The following is a 19133-nucleotide window of genomic DNA, read 5'->3' as shown; positions in this document are numbered from 1 at the left end:
CTACCAATTAGAGTACTGATTTCTTCTCTTTTGTCTTGAAGAGTTTAAAAATAATTTCTCCGTCAAAAACATTTTATCTATTTTAAAGGATTTCTTCAATACTGGTCATCATTAGTTTGTTTAATTTCAAAGATATATCATTTAAATATTAATCATTAAATTTAATAGCCCTCGAATAGTAAGTGCAGCTTGAAAAGGACTTTTCTCTTTAACTTTTTTTTTTTCAAAATCCGTCTGATTAAAAATATAATTGGCCCATAAGCTTATTAAAAACATAAATACATATTTTTCAATATTTTATGTTTGAAAAAAAATCATTAAAAAAGCATTAGGCAAATTAATTATAAATAATTTTAAAAAAAAATATACTCGGTATATTTTTCTGCTGTTTAATATTAATTTAAATGAAATTTGTATGTTGTATTTTAAAATTGATGAAAAAATTAAAACACAATGCCAATGAATAGCATTGTCTTGAATATTTTTCATCTTATAGTTATTACAAGAATCGTCGTGAATTGTTTAGTTTGCTTTGGGGCTTGTAAGCTCGTTGTTTTTTCATTTTTTTTATTAAACTTCATTCTTAGTTTGTGCAGTCTACCAAAGAAAAGAAAAAGTCTCTCTTGAGAGATATATACCTGAGTCAAAAAGTATCAGTGAATTATATATTTCTTGTTACTTCTTCGATTTTTTAAAAAACGATACAATGAAAAAAACAAAACAAACAAGCAAAAAAGTAGAGACACAATTTTTTATCTCTTTATTTTTTCAAGTTTATTAAAATAAAACTTTGGATTATTATATTGACAATGGTACTTGAAAAATAATTACAGTATTTTTAAGTTTTATTAATATGTATTGTAATATTATTTAATTGTACATAAAAGCACTACTTGCATAAAAGCTACAGACTTTTTATACAAGCTTTTTATTATATTTTCATGTTGATTACTTTTTATTAAATTTATATTTAATACAACGAGATTTTTAGGCTCTTTATATAAAGCTTTTCAAAATGAACGAGGATATTTAAACAATAAAAAAATAATCATAGTAATTTTTTTTAATTTGAATTTTTAAATGAGTAACAAAATCAAAATGGATGCAATCCTAATAAAATTAAAAGGTTAGAATTAACATATTTGTTTTCTTGCTCAAGCAAACTATAGTATATAAATAATTGTTAAATTGTTGTCTAAAAAATGTTAATGAATAAATTACCGTAGCATAAATTATCGTACCGTATAAACATGACATAGTTATAGTCTTGAAAATTTTAATTTCCTGAAAGTAATTATCAAGGAGCTTTTTAATTTAACATGGATATTTTTTTTCAAATTGATTTTTATTTTAATTTAAAATTTTTATCTTTTCATTTATAATCTATTGTTATTTTATTTTTTTTTTAATATAGAAAAACTCAGGACAAACAGGATGAATGCATAACTGCTCAAGAAAAAATGCATCCAGTTTGTGCCCAAGGTCATGATCTTGTGGAATTACCAACTTGTCATAGTTTAGCTGAAGCTTGTCGTGAAGACAAAATGTGCAGGTTTGTTATTCTTTTTTTTAATTTTAATTATTTATAATTAGTGAAATAATAATGACAGGATAATTATAATTTTATATTTTAAATAATAATCAACTTTTTTTTGTGAGCAAAATTTGATTCAATTCTTGGAAAATATATTATAAATTATACAATTAAAAAAGTAATATTAAAAAATGAAAAAATTCAAGTATCCTCTCGTCTTCAATTTTTTAATGCTGTATGGTATTGATTTTTTATCAACTTGAAGTTTACTTTTTTTATTTCTTTTTTTGTCTATCAATACCATCACTTTGATTGACTCGCTTTTTATTCAAATTTTAATATATTTTTTGATTTTTTATTAATTTTCATTCTCAAAGTGCTTTCCAATTGATATACCATTTATTAAATAACTTTTTTTTTTTCCTTTGTAATAATGTTGTTGAATAAATATGATACTCAATGGTATCAATGATATAAAATGAAATTAAATATAATTGTGGTAAATAGAAAATACAGATGAATAAATTTTATTCTGTATTAAAATTGAAATTCAAATTCCAAGAAATTTTATAAACAACAAACAAATAAAAATAAATTAAATATTTTAAAATGGGAAGTTAATTATAATTAAAAATAAAATTTAATGTAAATACTTTGTTAAATTAATTAAAAATGAAAAAAAAAAAAATCATTATCGAGACAAATATTAGAACGTATTTAATGAAAATGAACAATCTAACTAATATTAAAGAAATTATTGACAGAATCAGGTTAAATGCATTTTTTTTTTTTCAAATTTAAAATATATTATTTAAATTTATGATACCTATATTTTTTCCAATAATGAATGAAAACTAAAATAATTTTTAACATTATATATTTTAAAAATTGTAATTATAATTTTTGTATTTTTTTAATTTTGTTGTTTTATGTACTAGAATAAAATTGGAGCATTATGAGCAAAGTTGTGCTGTAGATAGTATGACAAAGAAGTGCGCCGGTCCACCAGCAGATTGCAGACGAGCAATGCTTGGTATTCTAGGCACTGAGTTGAGGTCAAATTGTGCTTGTAAAGGTACTGACCTAACGCAGCTTTATGATTGTCTTGGATGGCAACGTTTACTCTGGGTCAATCCATGCGTGGGTAAGTTTGATAATTAACAAACAAAAAAACACATCAACTTACTGTATTATTTTGCTCTTCAAGTAAACAATTTGTCGTGTATATAGTTTTAAAGTTAAACTTTAAAACAATATAGCTTGTTTCACTTGTCATCTTGGCTGAAAACCTTCCGGCGTTTTATACATTCAACTGTCGTCAAAACAACAACTCGACAAATGATAATGTTTGCTTATTTCTAATCTTCAAAACATTTATGCAATTTGATTCTTAAAATGAGACTTAAAAAAAATATTAAAAATTCTCATTTCAACGTAATGACACTCTTCATGTTTACTTAATTTAAATTCGACTTCTTTTTTTTTTTTATTGGTAAATTTTTTACTAGTTCCTATGTCAAGTTTTGAAAGTTTAAAAATTTTTTTTTTTTGTTTTCAAAACTCCAATCTTATTAGCAGGTCACCTGGAATATTCTTGTCATCTAGCTATTCAATATTCATTACAAAAAAGATAAAAAAAAAAAAGCCAGTCTTTACGAGTAATGAAAAACTCAATTTTTATTTTATTTTTTTCAAGTCATATAAAATTTAAAATAAAAATTATTTGAAGGTGGACGACCTTTATTATGTCGAAAGTTTGTTTTTCGAATGGCGAATAAATATAAAAGTAAAATGAAAAAAAAAAAAAATTTAAAAACCCTATTTTTTTATCAATTAAAGAAGATAGAAATATAATAAAAAAATTAGTATTCCAGAATTGGGTTTGAAGATGAATCGCAATTACGACTGTAAAGTACGAGTGCAGCCTCGTAGGACTTATTGATCAAAAAGTTGTAAAAGCATAGCCTGAAACTGAAATAAAGAGAAGTTGTTAAAGAGGTAGTATAAGAAAGGGATAAAAAAAACTAGGCATTTTTCCAGGTAGATATGTAATTTAGATAATAAGAAACTGCTCCAACACAGAAGATGCAAAATTGTGAATTTTCAGACTGCTGTAAAACTCATCACTATCATACCCTAAATCGTTTTTTTTTTATTTTTCTTATTTCTTATCTTTTATTTATTTAACAATGTCTCTTATCAACTCTAAATTCAACTATATAATTAAAAAAAAAAAATATAATAAAATTAAACAAATAAATCTTAATAATGAAAAAAAAATAAAAATACTTTTTCTATTTACAGTTGAATCCCAGAAGGATTTTCATGCACGAAAAAAGCATCATCATCATAGTCATTTAAAAACTACTACTTCAACAGAGGTATGGAGTACGTCGGCAACATTTATCGCAACAACACCAACAATTACAGAGACAGTAGACGAAGACAATGTGATACCGGAAGTTACAAAAATACCATCGTCTACATTTGGAGAAATAACTTCAATTGTTGATAGTAGTAGCAGTAGTAGTAGCAGCATTAGTGCTAGTAGTAGTAGTAGCGGTATTACAATAAGTACTACTACAGCTACAACAACTGTTCGTTATACAACACCAAGTACAACGACAACAAGCACAACACCACCACGTAAGTGAAAATATTTTATTAAATATTTTTATTGTATTTCTAAATTTTTATTTAATATTTTTTTTTAATTTTATAAGTCGATGATTAATTAATAAAATAATAATAATTGTTCAAAATTATTATTGAAATAGTTTCTGATTTTTATTATAAAATGTTTTTGCTAAACTTGTGATAATATAAAAAATATTTTAAAATTGAAAAATTATATAAATCAAGAAAAGCTAATAGTCAGGTAATGGATAAAGATGTTGGATCAAAGGATACGCTATTAGTGTCTAGTAAAATTTTCAATGTTGACACAAGTTGTCGAAAAAAAAAATAAACAGACAAAAAAAAATGATGAACTGTTGACTTAAACGTAAAATATTTCAAAAATTTGTCAAACAAAAATAAAGAAAAAGGAAAAAAAAAATATATGTGTTTTCTTCTGAGTCCACAACAACATTTGTCGATTTACTCTTTCGAACCATGTCTTGGAAAATTCAGTAGGACAAACACTTTGATCGTTCATTCGTGCAACATTGCGACAAACACATTGCTTGTGTTTCAACGCCAAAGGCATTGGCCCAATCGCACATACTTGACAAGAAACATTCAAAATAATGAAAAAAAAACAATATTATAAATAAAAATAAATTGCAAACGAAAAGTAAACACTGTCTAAAAGAAAAGAAAGAAATCAAAAATTCTAAAATATATAAAAAATAAATATACTAAAAAAGAAAAAAAAACAATAAAAAATGCAGCAAAATATATACACTTTTAAAATTGAAGACTGCATTAAAAAAAAAATGAAAAAACGTAATATTACGTATGTACATATTGATGTTATAATTTTTTTTTTATTTCAGGTTTTTGCGTGGTTCAAAGGCCAAGGCAAAATCACCAATACATACGTGAAGGCAAAGGAAAAAGGGTAAGCTTGCCAAGACTTCAATTTTCCGTGAAAATCAAATGTCAGTCGCAACATTCAAAACGTTTATATAATTTTTTTTTTCATCCTTCTTATTTGCCTATGATTGAAATATATTTTTTTTTTTCATTTTCATCAACTGCATATTTAATAAAAAAAAAAATATATTTTTTAAAAATTAATTTTCAATATTTAAATTTAAATTTAATTTATAACAAAAAAAATAAATTATAACACTCTATTTATATTTATTTTAAAAAGTTAATTTTATATTTTTTAATAAAGGCAATTTTTTTATTAAAATGAAATTTATTAATAATGATATATAAATAATAATTAGTTATTTATTTTTAAAACAAATAAAATACAATTGCTCGAACAATTGTTTCTCTTGAGACATAAAATATATTTCACTTGTTTATTTTGCAGTTGTATCGTGAAGATGAACCAGAGTGTTCAGAGTTATGTCAATGTGGTGAAGGTGAAGTACTCGTATGTAACACAATTTGTGTTGAATCATCACCATGTAAAACCAACTTTGCCTTTTACAATCATGCTGCACCAGCTTATCAAGCTTATCGTGGACGATGTTTGTGTTACAGTGGTCGTTTTATATGCATGCGACCATCTCCTGGTTAGTATACAAATATTAAATTAAACATTAAAACTTCATCTATGTACATATATATAAATTTGTTCATAAATCTAATATCAACTGTATGTACATAGTTACATTGAAAGTTTTTATGTATTTTTGAGGTGAATGTATATTTGTAAATTGTGTTGATGAGAAGTATCACACTTGTGTAGTTACTTTGTTTATGCCCAACCATGTTTACAATGTTTATACAAACAAAGTGGTAAGACATGAAAAGGGTGACGAGTACGCGTGTCGTGAATCCTGACATTTGTTGTTTGTGTTATCGCGTGAGAGACAACCACTGTACTCACTTGTCTTGTATAACTTTTTTGTTTTTGTTTTGTATTTATTGGATAATGTGTTTATACTGACATTTATTTAATTTTATTTATTTTATTTTTATTTTTTTTCTTCTTACAGACTCGTACAGTATTCCACATGGTGTTTTTATGTTTTTGGGATACAGTGAAACTGATGAAAATTTACTTAAAACACATAATAATCAAACTGTGCTGGATGCAGTTGATTCACTTGATCATTTTATCAGAGATAAATCAGGACATAATCAGGTTAATAAATTTATTTATTTAATTATTGATTTAATTACAAGATTTACTAACTTGTCTTTTTTTTTTTGGCATTTATTTTTAGACTGTGTGCACCCTTTTTCTTTATAATATGACGAGGGAAAATGTGATTGCGGTTGCTCGTCTTGGTGGAGATAATCTAACATCCAACAGCACTCCAGCAGAGACATTGCGACATCTGCTACGTATAAAGGTGAGTAATTTATTTTTAAAAAATCATAAATTATATTTTTTTTTTCCATTAAGTAAAATTATTTTTACAATTTCAATAACAGTTAGTTATTCAACTATTTATATTCATTCTTTTGATGAATATTTTTGTGTTTAATTTTGCTATATTTTATTTGAATTTTCATTCATTAAAATAATGAATTATCGTGCAAAAAAAGAAAATAAAAATTGTTGGATGTTTTCTAGCGTATTGAAAATGTTTTAAAAAATATCAATTAGTAAATTAAAAACTCGAAAAATATTTCTATTATTTTTTCTTTTGACTTTTATTTATGAAAATTAAAATTTTAAAAAATATTAGAATTTTTTTCTATCGCATTTTTTAATTATTAAATTAATTGACAAGTGTGGAGCTTTAAAATCACTTGCTTTTTTTTTTTTCAATTTGTTAATTTGCCTGAGCACCCTGAAATAAAAAATATATTTTCCGGATAATCTGCCAATTTTTAAATATCGATTAAAATTTCGTCTCCATCCATGTCAATAATTACAAAACAAATATCAATTTTTCCTGCTTGAAATATAAAATTTATTCAAATATAATCAAAGCAATTAATAAATTTTTATTTAAAATAATAATTTTACAAATTTTTTTATTTAAAAAAAAATTACTTTATTATTTTTATTCTCATTTATTCAAAATTTGATGATGATTTCAAAGCGTGGGACAATGGCAATCGACGTAAAATTGTTTATTTATGTAAATTAAAAGTTAAATCAACTTTTATTTTTTTTTTTATTTTAAAAATATAATGAAAACCGTGAAAAATATGAATAATTAAAACAATTTCAACTCGCTCAAAATTGTGATCACTATATATATATAAATTGATACTTGTAACACATTCATAAATATATTTTTATGGTCGGCCTCAATTCAAAAATCCTGAAATTGTCATCGAAACTTTGTGGATTAAACAGTGAAACAGAAAATTCAATTTCATCGAGATTCAACTGTATTCAATGTTGCTGAAGATACATTTGAATATTTCCTATTTATTTATTTTCTATTTTCTACTATTGTTTTTTTTTTTTTTTTATTATTAATATTCAGCATTGTTCTGATATTCAATGGACAGAATAACATTATCCATTCAATTTAAATTTTCTCCCACAACATAAACAATAAAAATAAAACTTTATATTCATCATAATTTTTATTGGTTATTGAAATAATTAAAATAATGCCAAGATCAATAATAACTCATCTTCAAATATATTTCTTAAAATTAATTATCATTTCGAAATGATAAATAAAAAATCATTAATTCCAATCGAAAATTATAAATAAAATTCTCCGGAAATAACAGTTCGTCTTTTTTAGAAACTAAATTTTATATTTTTTTTCTTTTACTACATTTTTTTTTTTTTCTTTTGCGAGGGTTTTTTTTTTTTCCTTTTTTTACATCAAGACTTATGCCCAGAGGTTTCAGGATAGTATGGGAATAGTAGTTTCCGTACATGACAAAGACTTTGTGAACACACATACATACTATCCACGTATTTATAACCAGAGCGTGACTCGATCGAATTCCCTTTTCGAAATTCCTCGGCCTCTAGAATTGTTCTGCTAATTTGATTCGCTTTCAACAGCGTTACTAAAATACACTGTGAATATTACATTTTTCCAATACAATCCAGACTGAATTAAATCCTTGATATATTGACATGGTTTCATCATTCAATATTGCTGCTGTCACAACAGGAAACAATCTATCGATGCTATATTATTTTTAAATTATCTCATCATCCAATTAGCTATCATAAAAATACTTTTAAAATACACCAACTCATAAACTATCAAATAATCACTAATAAATTTTTATTCACCAACACATTTATTTTATTAAAAAAAGTCTCTATTATTATTTTCATTTTCGTGCACATTAGACGCAATATCTTGCGTAAAATTTCAGTATTAATAAATCTTTTTAATGAGTCACAATAAACTCGTAAGTTTGTTCATTAACTTTTTCGATAATATCAAATAAAATAACCGGATTAAAGTGGTTAAATAAAACCCTCCATATCAAAGTAACAAACATTAATAAATATAATTATTATTTTGACAAAAAAATTATATAATATCAGATTAATTTAAATAAAAGAAATAAAAAATAAAAAAACAAAAATAGAGTTAATAAAAAATTATAATAAACTTGTAAAAAATTTTATTATCTTGATAAAATTTTGTCTATTAATGTTTGTTAATGAAAAGAGAAAAAAAAAATATTTGAGATACTTTGTAAGATTAATTTCAAATATAAATTTGTATAATAAATTTTCTTTTTATGGATTTAAAAAATTTTAGCATTAAACAGAAAGTTTTAATAATGGTAGTGGTATATTATTATCTGTATTTAATGTTGGCCTTCAGGCTTACCCGTTAATGAGTATTTAAAAAAAAAGAAAAAGTAATTATAGCTTACAAAGTGTTGAGGCCGAGGTTATGATAGCTTGACCATTATATGTGTAAAATATATTAATTAACAATGTTCAAGTGGGCTTTTCATTCATCCCATCAATCGATAATTTTATTCGCTTCAGTATCACTTTATTTCATCACTGAAACTTTATCCTCTTGATGCAATATATGTAAACTATTTTCATTAGTATTTAAACAATTTTTATATTATTTGAATAATTTTTAAAACTAATTCAAATAGTAAATATAAATTAAACTACATATTTTTTTTTAATATTTATTTTTTATTATTCAAATTACTTGATCATTTGGTTTTGTAATTTTATAATCTACTTGTTTTTAAGATTTAATTTATATACTAGAAAATTTAAGTATGTAAAATATATTATTATTGAATCTCTTAATATAATATAATCATAATTTTAAATTATTTAATTTTAAAATTATATTTTTAGTTTAAATTTTGAATAATTAATATTTAAATTATAATGAATTTATTTAGTCTTCTACCTAAATCTAAAATAAAAATAACAACTAATCAACACCCTTATTTTTAATAATGAAAATAGTAATAATGAAATATTAAATTTTACAGTAAAGAAAAAAAATATATATTTTCGATAAATTGTGTGCATGCTCTATTTTCGATATCACATTATAAAATTTTATTCGCAAATGTCACGACAAATTATGGTGACCTGTTTGCCACGACATATCTCGTGACTTGTGCTACTTTTACATCTCCTTTTTTTTTCGTATAAATATATTTATTTTCTATATAAGAATTTTTTTTACAAACAAAAAGGAGAAGAAAGTTTGTAAAAAAAATATATGTGTATTTTAAAAATAAGATGTATATTATTTCTTCGACAGTTCCATCAATTTGAAATTATTATCCCTCTATGAATTTTAACAAGAATACATTTCGTTTTTTTTTTTTTTTATTTAAATCAATATCCATTTTTGTTTTTTACTCAAATAAACAAATTATTAAATAAAATATTTTGGTTATCGAACAAAAAAATAACATAATAACAAACTGAACATAAATTCAATTCACATTGTAGTTTTTTTATTTTTTTTATACTAAAAAAGCGAATGAATAACTTGTTTTTTTGTTGAATAAAAAAAAAAAAAATCGAGTGGGTCGACGGTCGAGTAACGACACCATTTTTCTACCCGTTTGCTGGCGAAATTCGTGAGGGATACTTATCTCAACAACCATGGATTTTCCATAAGATATTCCACCACCACGATAGCAGATCGAAAAAAAAATAAAAAAATATTTCAACAATGTGTTGACTTCAAAATATATAACTAAAAAAAAAGTTTTAAATAGTTTCTACTTTAAAATAATCATAAAAAAAAAAATAACAAACAATTACTATTGATCGTTTTAAAATTCATATCAGTAAAACTCAACGCAAGCTCATTATTTCATAATAAGCGATAAAAAAAAATCAATTTTTATCAACACCATTGCATTACACCCAAGTAATTTTGTACAAAAACAAATTAAAATTTTTTTTTTTATTTTTAATTCTCAATTGTTATACTACAGTGAATAATAATCGTTCACAAAATCAATTCACTCATTAATTAATTATGCTGAGTATAAATAATTACAGTTGTTACAATAAATTATTATCAATTATTATTCATTCATTTCATTGATAATTCAATTTTCATAAATAAAAATTAATAAATAAATCAATAAATTTAAATGATTTATAAAATTATTACATGAATAATTTAAATATTCAATGTAATTAAATTTTATTAATTAACGAAAACACATTTTATTTTAAATTTGTAATTTTTTCAATTTAAAATTTAATTTTAGTAATTTTTTTAATTCTAATTTCCATGATAATATATTGAAATAATTTTTTTTAATTGCTATTAATTACTTGCAATAATTGTACACATACAAAGATAAAAAAAAAAAATAATTTTAATCTATTGTTTTTGGATCTTTGTGGCACATGTGTACCTATCGCAAGATACTCGACATCGTTAGTTAAACATGTCAGAATGAGTAGGAAGCCCACACGGCCGACAGGGATGATGTTGAATAAGGAGGTACAAGATAAATGTCATGAATGGTACAAGACATATATATATAAATTTGTGTATAAAACGAATCCGCAGTCTTGAGTATATGCGGTGCAGGAAAATTCGATGAAAAGTCACAAAACTCTTTCCCCTTATTTTAAAGATCGATACTCGAGACATTTTACGTAGGTGCTTTTATTGGCTTTATGCCAATGTTGGTTGGCTATCTATGTAGAACACCTGCGCATATATTCACAACCCTTTACTGCGCGCATATACTTGCAATTCATCTGTAGAAAAAAAATTTTGTGCACTTTGACTTTGTTATATATCAGCGAAGAAAAAAAAATTAAATAAAAAAACCAATTGCTATTTATTCAAAGAGAGTGAGAATAATACTCGATTATTTTTTATTTTTTTTTTTTTCTTTTCGTTCGATTTGTGGTATCATTTTTTTCACCTCGATTTGAACAAAATGCTGTGTCATCATTTTACTAAATTTATTTATATAAAAAAAAATTAATCCATTTATTTATTTATCGGGTAATATGACACATTGAAATCACAACTTGTCTACAATTATTTTAAATATTTAGTCAGCAGTTGTAAAATAAAAATTACATTTCATTTTTAGATATATATAAAAATAATTTATGAGAAAATATTTATTATTAAGATACTTAATTATTTTCATTCATTAATTATTTTTGATGAGAGAATTTTAGTAAATGTAAAAAGTCAGTTGTATGAAATACTCGACATGTCTCAGATTGAAATTTCTTATTACATTAAAAAATAAAATATTAACTTAAAAACTAATTTTTAAGTTAAAATTATGAATTAAATTTTCGAGGTATTTAATTATTTATCTTACTTTCATATTTCAAAAAATTATTTCATTCAATATTTATGACGACAAAGCATGAAAATTATAACACTCAGTTTATTTATTATATTTATTTTTAAAATTAAAATTTCCAATAAGCGAAAAAGAAAAAATCCGGTGAGTAAATAAATTAAATTTTTTTATCGTTTATTTATTCATCGTTTTTTAAACAACAATTTTGAATGGAGAAAATTCAATAAACGACAGAAATAAGTAGTAAAAATACCTGACCCGTTTGAATTTAAATAAAATACATTTTTTATTGTTTTAAAAAAAAAATATTTAAATAAATCCCGAGAATATTTACCTCATTATTCACGAGTTTAAATATGATAACAATATTAACCCTCATAAAAACATTTATAACATATTATTTGAGAAACCTAAATGTCACGTTAAGCATAAAAAATAAACATCTATATTCATGACAATAAAAATGTAGAGTGTTTATTCATTAAAATTTGTTAATATCATATAGATATGAGTATTATTGACAAAGAAAACAACTAAAATTTCTGTACTATATTAAGATTGAATAGCATTTATGTTATGAATACACTCATCTATGATAATAGATCGAGGTCGTAAACGTTAATGACAGGTACACGTTTATACATATCTATATTGTGCATACAAGTGTTGAACAGTTCAAGTTAACAATGAAGTTAAGACTCAATGTTTGAATTGATTATATTCAAGATATATCATACCATTGAAATGCAATCTTAACGTATACACGTTTTGTATTAAATACCTATGCTATTTAACTATTGTGACAATCAGAATTTCATTTCAACTGTATACACTATTTCTACATATAACTTTACTGCGATCGAATCATTTACAAACAAAAGTTTATGCTCAATTTTACAAATGTTATCGATCATGTACTATTAAGCTCTTTTTTTTTAACCAATACCGTTTTTTTTTTTTTGAAAAATAGTACTCTTGTTCTATTATCGACATTTTGCCTACGTGCTTGGGACGTTATTAGAATTCCTTTCCACACCACCAATCCAAGACTAGCTGTTTTTCATCTGACAAAAAATTTTTTACATTATTTCTTTTTATTAAAAACATTTTGCTTATTTTTAAAAAATTTAATTTGAGGGTTTTTAAAAAAAATTAGCTCATTAAAATTTAATATAGATCTATGATAGGTTTTTAATTTTAATTATTTGTTGAATAGATATAATTATTATTTTATTAATCAGCTGATGAAAGTAAAAAAATTATTTATTGAATAATTAAATTTTGTTTGAGAGCTTTTGGTACATATTTGAGCGATAGAAATATCTAAAATATACTAACATCAGCTCATTTAAAAGCTGCTTTCATTTGATGATTATCATTTGATAGTGAGTAATTATAAAAAAGTAGAATTAATTAAGTGAGTTGAATAGTCATTAGTATTTTCAAATGCTATTCTGAAGCTTGTAATCGCTAGAGGGTGGAAATTGGATACATGATTGCTACTTGATAGCCAAGGGGTTGACATTAATTCGATGAATTTAACAGGAATCGAGATGTGCGATATATACACACTCGTGTTATATAAAAATAATATATGCAAATGATGGTATAAATATAATTTTATATTGTATCAGTGAAAGCAAGTGAGTTTCGCACGTTTATTGTCGTTGTAAAAAAAAAATAAAATAATATAACAGTATATGAAATCTTTTTTCGAGTTAAAAACGAACACAACGATCTTAGAATGAGCTCCATAGAAAAAAAAAAAAAAAAGGCCGTCTGGCACGCGATTCAAACACAAAAAAATAATAATAAAAAAAAAAAACGCGATCCTCTCGTGCTGCTTAAAGGTAAACGACTCAAATACTCTACATCCCGTGTGAGCCATTTTTTTAAGGCTTTAACCATTTATTTTTATTTTTTATTTTACACAAGATTTAAATTTTATTTGTTTGTAAATTTTATTTATTTTTTTTTTTTTTAAATTTTATCAATCTCTTGGGCTGTTATTTCATACATGTATTTTATTTTTTTTTTATTTTATACGGGACTTGGGGCATTTGTTCAGATCGGCTTACTTTGTATTCACGAATATCTGATTTTTCGATCAATCGTTTTGCAGACACTTGTATCAGCAACGTTAATAATTTATTAGATTGTCGAATATAAAGTGGATTTCAATGGCAAACTGGTTGATTCAAGTTGAGCTGCTCAACTTACTATAGTATACAAATTTTTTCATTTTGTATTTCAAAGAAACTCCTGAGCCTTTTATTTTTTTGAATTTTACTTTTTTTACTAGACTTTTAAAAAGTAAAATAAATGGCTCAACATTTTTTTGTATTTTTTTTTATCAACAACATATTAAATTAATTCATAATTATTTTCAAAAAATACAAATTTATATACATATCTATTTATTGATATTTTTTTAAGATATTATTGTAACATAAATTTTTTTAATAAGAAAAATTAATAATCCATAATGATGTTTACGTATTATTAATGTTTTTTTTTTTTTTAACTTTATAATATGGTTAAAATGGACAATAATGAATCGATGATAAATATTTTTTAATGATCGTTGATGACAAATTATAAATGATTGACTTGTGTGTATAGTGTAAACTTTGTGAAACAAGTAAAAGCACACAATGTATAAATACAAGCTGGGGAAGTTAGTATATATTTGCGTCAATATGTTCAGCTGTCTACAATTACCAAACTGTCATTTACTGTATATTGTTGACATAAACATCATTATTTGATGCGTGCCTATTTCAACTATGATGCTTTTATACGTATGTATACAACATCATGCGATTGAGAATTATTATTGGCTGACTATACGTTGATTATTCTACTCGACTCAATCACCATATGCACTTGTTGGCATAATCAGTACAATGCAATCCAGGCATTCTCTTGGGATTTTTTTTATGAACAAAAAATTAATCTAAATGCTTTGAAAAATTTACTAAATATATATATTTAATGAGTTGCGTGTTTAATAATTTTGAACGTTGAAAATTTTAAATTATCAACATTTTTTTTCTCGTCATTTAAAAAATATAATTAAGACATTTTTTTTTTTTTTGTTTGATTTTATCTAATGATTTTCAGCGTGATATAATAAAATTAAAAATATTTTTCGATTTATTATATAACGAATTAACATTTTATAAATTTGTTTTATAAATTTTTTTATTGAGTAAAAAAATGCTAGTTATTTTCATGCGGTTAATATGTATTTTAGAATATATTAATTAATTATAAATTTTGATCAGTTTTAAATAATGGCAATTTGAATAAAATACTTGAATCAAGAGATAATAAATTAAGGCGAGTTGATGTATCAAGTGATCTTGAGCAAGATCAAAGACAGAGAGCTGTTATAGTCAAAATAGTTTTACCTAATAGTCAGCAATGAGTTAAATTGAAATTTAAAGGTTTAAGTATATAGATTTTCATTTGTCCATAGACAGTGTACCTCATAAATGACAAAATCCAATGAGAAATGAAGTTTAGTAGGAGGTAAAGCTTTCTCTCAAGTACAATTCTTAATTGCATCAAGTATCGAGGCCAATTGAGCTCTTCTAATTTTATTCGATCAATGACAAACAACTAAACACAATTAACTGTAACAAAGCTTGTCTCAAAGTCCATTTTTTTTATTTTATTTTTTATTTCCTTTTCTGCAAAACAAAAAAAAATAAAGTCTTTTTACGTGAGATAAAGAATTTGCTTGACAATTTTGATGGTTTTATTTGTCAGTAATATGCTTCAGGGCAATTTAAAAGAAGTTGAAAGAAAAAAAAAAGGAAAAATACCATCTACAAATGAAAAGTGAAAAATAAAAAAAATAAAAAAATGACAAACGAAGATTGTCGTTAGCTTGTAAAAAATTTAAATATCATTTTGAAGTTTTACAAGTAGCCCTCATGAAAAGGGTAGTTTCTTGAAGCACAAAAATTGTAAAAAAAAAAAAGTAGAAAAATAAGGGGTAAGTGTACTGGTACCAGTGGATAAAATTACAGAATTTTCGTACCAGCATGTACCCCCACTCAATCAATAACAAAGTCCAGACTTTTTGTAGTTTTTTATTTTTATTCGTCGAGACGACGACAGAATTACAGGTTTTAGAAAACTTGGGAGAGAAAAGAGGGTGGGTTACAAGGTTGAAAAATAAAAAAAAATATAAAAAATAATTTAAAGTAGAAAGTAAAAAGGTACCGTCAATGCTAATTATATAACTGTATATTTAAAGTTTTGAAATGGCTAAAAAAGTATTGGGGATAAAATATAGAAATAAATGAAAAAAAAAAACTATTAAAATAAAATAAAAAATGCTTTGAAGCCTGAAAGAAAAATGAAAAAAAGGAATAATGACATGCAACGCACCAACACATGATGGTTTGTTCGCACGTGAAAAGGGTCCAATGGTTTCAAGCCTTGTCACGCAATGCAAATGAGACTTCAAGCTTCATGGAAAACTACTTGTACTTTTTACTTATTTTTTATTTTTTCACTTTCTTGCTCATTTTATAAATCCTTTTCTGTTTTTTTTTCAATTTTTTGGAATGTTTTTTTTTTATTTTTTTTTGCTATTCAACATTGCTTCATTCATGAACGTTGAATTTAACCTTTTTTGTATTCACCAAGCATCAGGATTTTTATTTCAAATGGCAAAAAACGTAACTAATCTTAAATCCTGCTAATCGTCATCCGCTTGAGCTACTTGAAAACCATCACGAGTTTCCGCTCTTAAACAAACTCTATATACTAACTTAAATGTGCTTCATTTATATATAAAATTCAACTCTTTTTAAACTTTACAAAGTAAATATATTTTATTTTTTTTGTTTTTACTACAAGCCATTATTATTGTTTATTTTATAATATGAAAAATATTTATTTATTTATTATTAAAAATACTGTCTATAGACAAAACGAAAAATTCAAAAATACTAATAATTTTTTAAAAAGTAAATTGTTTTTTTTTTTCTTTTCAAATGTTGAACTGTTTTTCATTAATTAATTTTTTTTTTAAATAGTTAAAAAGCAAATAATTTTGTTTTTTAAACAATAACTTTTTTCATTTTTTATTTTATAAAATGTAAAAACACTGTTTATTCATTAAAAAATAAATTAAACAGAAACATGAATATATAGCTTGATAATTAAAGAGGAAAAAAAAAAAAAGTTTAAGAGGATGATAATATATTGGATGATTGATACTGGTCATTTGGTAGGATTGTCATAATAAATGACTGTACAATGTTACAGCACCAAGAACATGAATACCATACCTTCATTGCCATTCTCGTCTCAGCTGACTTGGAATCATTACCTTCCGGGTTCCGAGCCAATTAAGCTGTCATTAATAAAATATCCTTACTCGACATTCAGGATTATGGTGATCAGTGAACACTGATTACCAACATACCTTCACGATTATTATGATAATACCTATTATCAATTATTATTGATAATAATTTTGACTTTAAAATATTATCATAATACATTTTTAAAATTCTCATATTACTTAATAACAATAATCTATTATCAAAGTAAAAATTAATAAAACGTAAAATAAAAAATTTGCATTATTATAATAAGATGTTGTTTTTGAAATATTAAAAATTTTCATAATCTTTAATTTATTTTTTTCATGAATAAATAATTCCAACTGAATAATTCAGTTTGATTAATAATTAAAAATTTATCAAGCATCATTTGTATTTTTAATTCTTCTATTTTTATTTAAATTTTTATTTCACTTATTTCTAATGTCAATAAAAAATTAAAAATATAAATAATATAAATCTTACATCTAGAGAAAATAAAAGTTATAAATTGAAATAATGCAAGCATGTGAAATGAAGATTACAAAATGGTTGTTGAATTTGACATTGTAAAGGTTAAAATGAAAATGCAATGTTTCCAGTGTGAGAAAGTGTTAGATGAAATGAAAAAAAAAAACATAAATAAATGAAAAGAGAGATAGAAGAAATAGGACGATGAGAAACGTAGAGAGGGTTGAAACGGGTGAAATAATTTCCTGCATCCGGTGAAGAGGGTAGTATATATATGCCAAAGAGAAGGGGTTACAATTAGCACGGACGATATGTAAAATGAATTATCATCCAGAGGCTTTGGCAGAGTGCACGTTATTAGTGGTCCACTTTAAAAAAATGTCCAATTCAATTATTTCAAATATAACAGATAGATGACTATCTCATTTATAAATTTAAATTGAAAAAACAATTATCATTACATTATGATTAATTTAACCCTTTTCTATACTGCAATTTAAACATAAATTTAAATAATTAAAAAAAATATTTTTATTGTATATTTTATAGATAATAACAGTTAAATTATTTATTTATTTTTTTGATTTTATAAAACACATTTGTATTTTTCTTGTATATATTTTTCGCTTTTATAATTTTTTTATTTCATTTATTCATTTATTTTTTCAGTTCCTATTTAATAACTTTTCCATGCCGTTTTAAAACGCAAATTAATCCCGGAAGAATATGATGGACTCTGAAATAATAGGCCCGATGAAGTCTCGCGGCAATCGCACAATGATTCATTGCTGAGGCAAAAAATAAAAAAAATAAATAAAAAACCAGGAAGTTGAATTGGTGAATAATAAAAAAATATAAAAAATAAATCAAAAGAATAAAAAAAGCACCCGTCGATTCAAATTTTCCATCTAGACAGCCGGAACTCAGTATGCTCTCTCTGAATTTTCCAACTTTCGTTGAAAAAGTTGAATGGTAGATGAATGAAAAAATAAAAAAAATAATAAAAACAAGAAAGCATACAGATTAACAAAATAAAGAAAAATAAAAATATACTGAAAAAAATCATAGCATTTTGGCCTTTTGCTGAATTTAAGCCGGAAATTAAAGATTCAACGAGTCGCGATTAATTTATCTGGATAACAGACTAGAGAAACAAGTAGAATAAGAACGATTGGACCATCATCAAAAGTGAACGAATAAAAGGGGTTGATAAATAAGGTTGTGTATGTGTTAACGAATGAAGTAAATTAGTGAAAATTGATGGAAAAGAGGTTATAAGGGTCAGTGAATATAATGAAAATCGATGAATGAATTTTGTTGACTGACGATGGTCCAGCATCGTTAAGCTACATCTACGCAAATTGGATAAATTTCAATTGAAAATTTTCAAGGTTACATCAATTTATCAACGTGACATTGTACAGCCT

The 19133-nt window shown here is 24.1% G+C and overlaps 1 protein-coding gene across 5 annotated transcripts in view; it reads left to right on the top strand.

The window, feature by feature from the left end:
• Positions 1 to 19133, top strand: part of LOC122857839 — a 124553-nt gene that overhangs the window by 100830 nt on the left and 4590 nt on the right. For all 5 annotated transcript variants that reach the window (XM_044160270.1, XM_044160268.1, XM_044160266.1 and 2 more), the window contains 7 exons: positions 1415 to 1552; positions 2473 to 2678; positions 3839 to 4180; positions 5032 to 5096; positions 5523 to 5727; positions 6154 to 6302; positions 6385 to 6513. In XM_044160270.1, coding sequence (XP_044016205.1) covers positions 1415 to 1552; positions 2473 to 2678; positions 3839 to 4180; positions 5032 to 5096; positions 5523 to 5727; positions 6154 to 6302; positions 6385 to 6513 — 1234 coding nt within the window. The remainder of the gene's footprint in view (positions 1 to 1414; positions 1553 to 2472; positions 2679 to 3838; positions 4181 to 5031; positions 5097 to 5522; positions 5728 to 6153; positions 6303 to 6384; positions 6514 to 19133) is intronic.

Source organism: Aphidius gifuensis, linkage group LG5 (assembly GCF_014905175.1).
Source record: "Aphidius gifuensis isolate YNYX2018 linkage group LG5, ASM1490517v1, whole genome shotgun sequence".
In the NCBI taxonomy this organism is placed as follows: domain Eukaryota; kingdom Metazoa; phylum Arthropoda; class Insecta; order Hymenoptera; family Braconidae; genus Aphidius; species Aphidius gifuensis.
The sequence above is the reverse complement of the archived record's forward strand: the minus strand, read 5'-3'. Positions and strand labels throughout refer to the sequence as shown.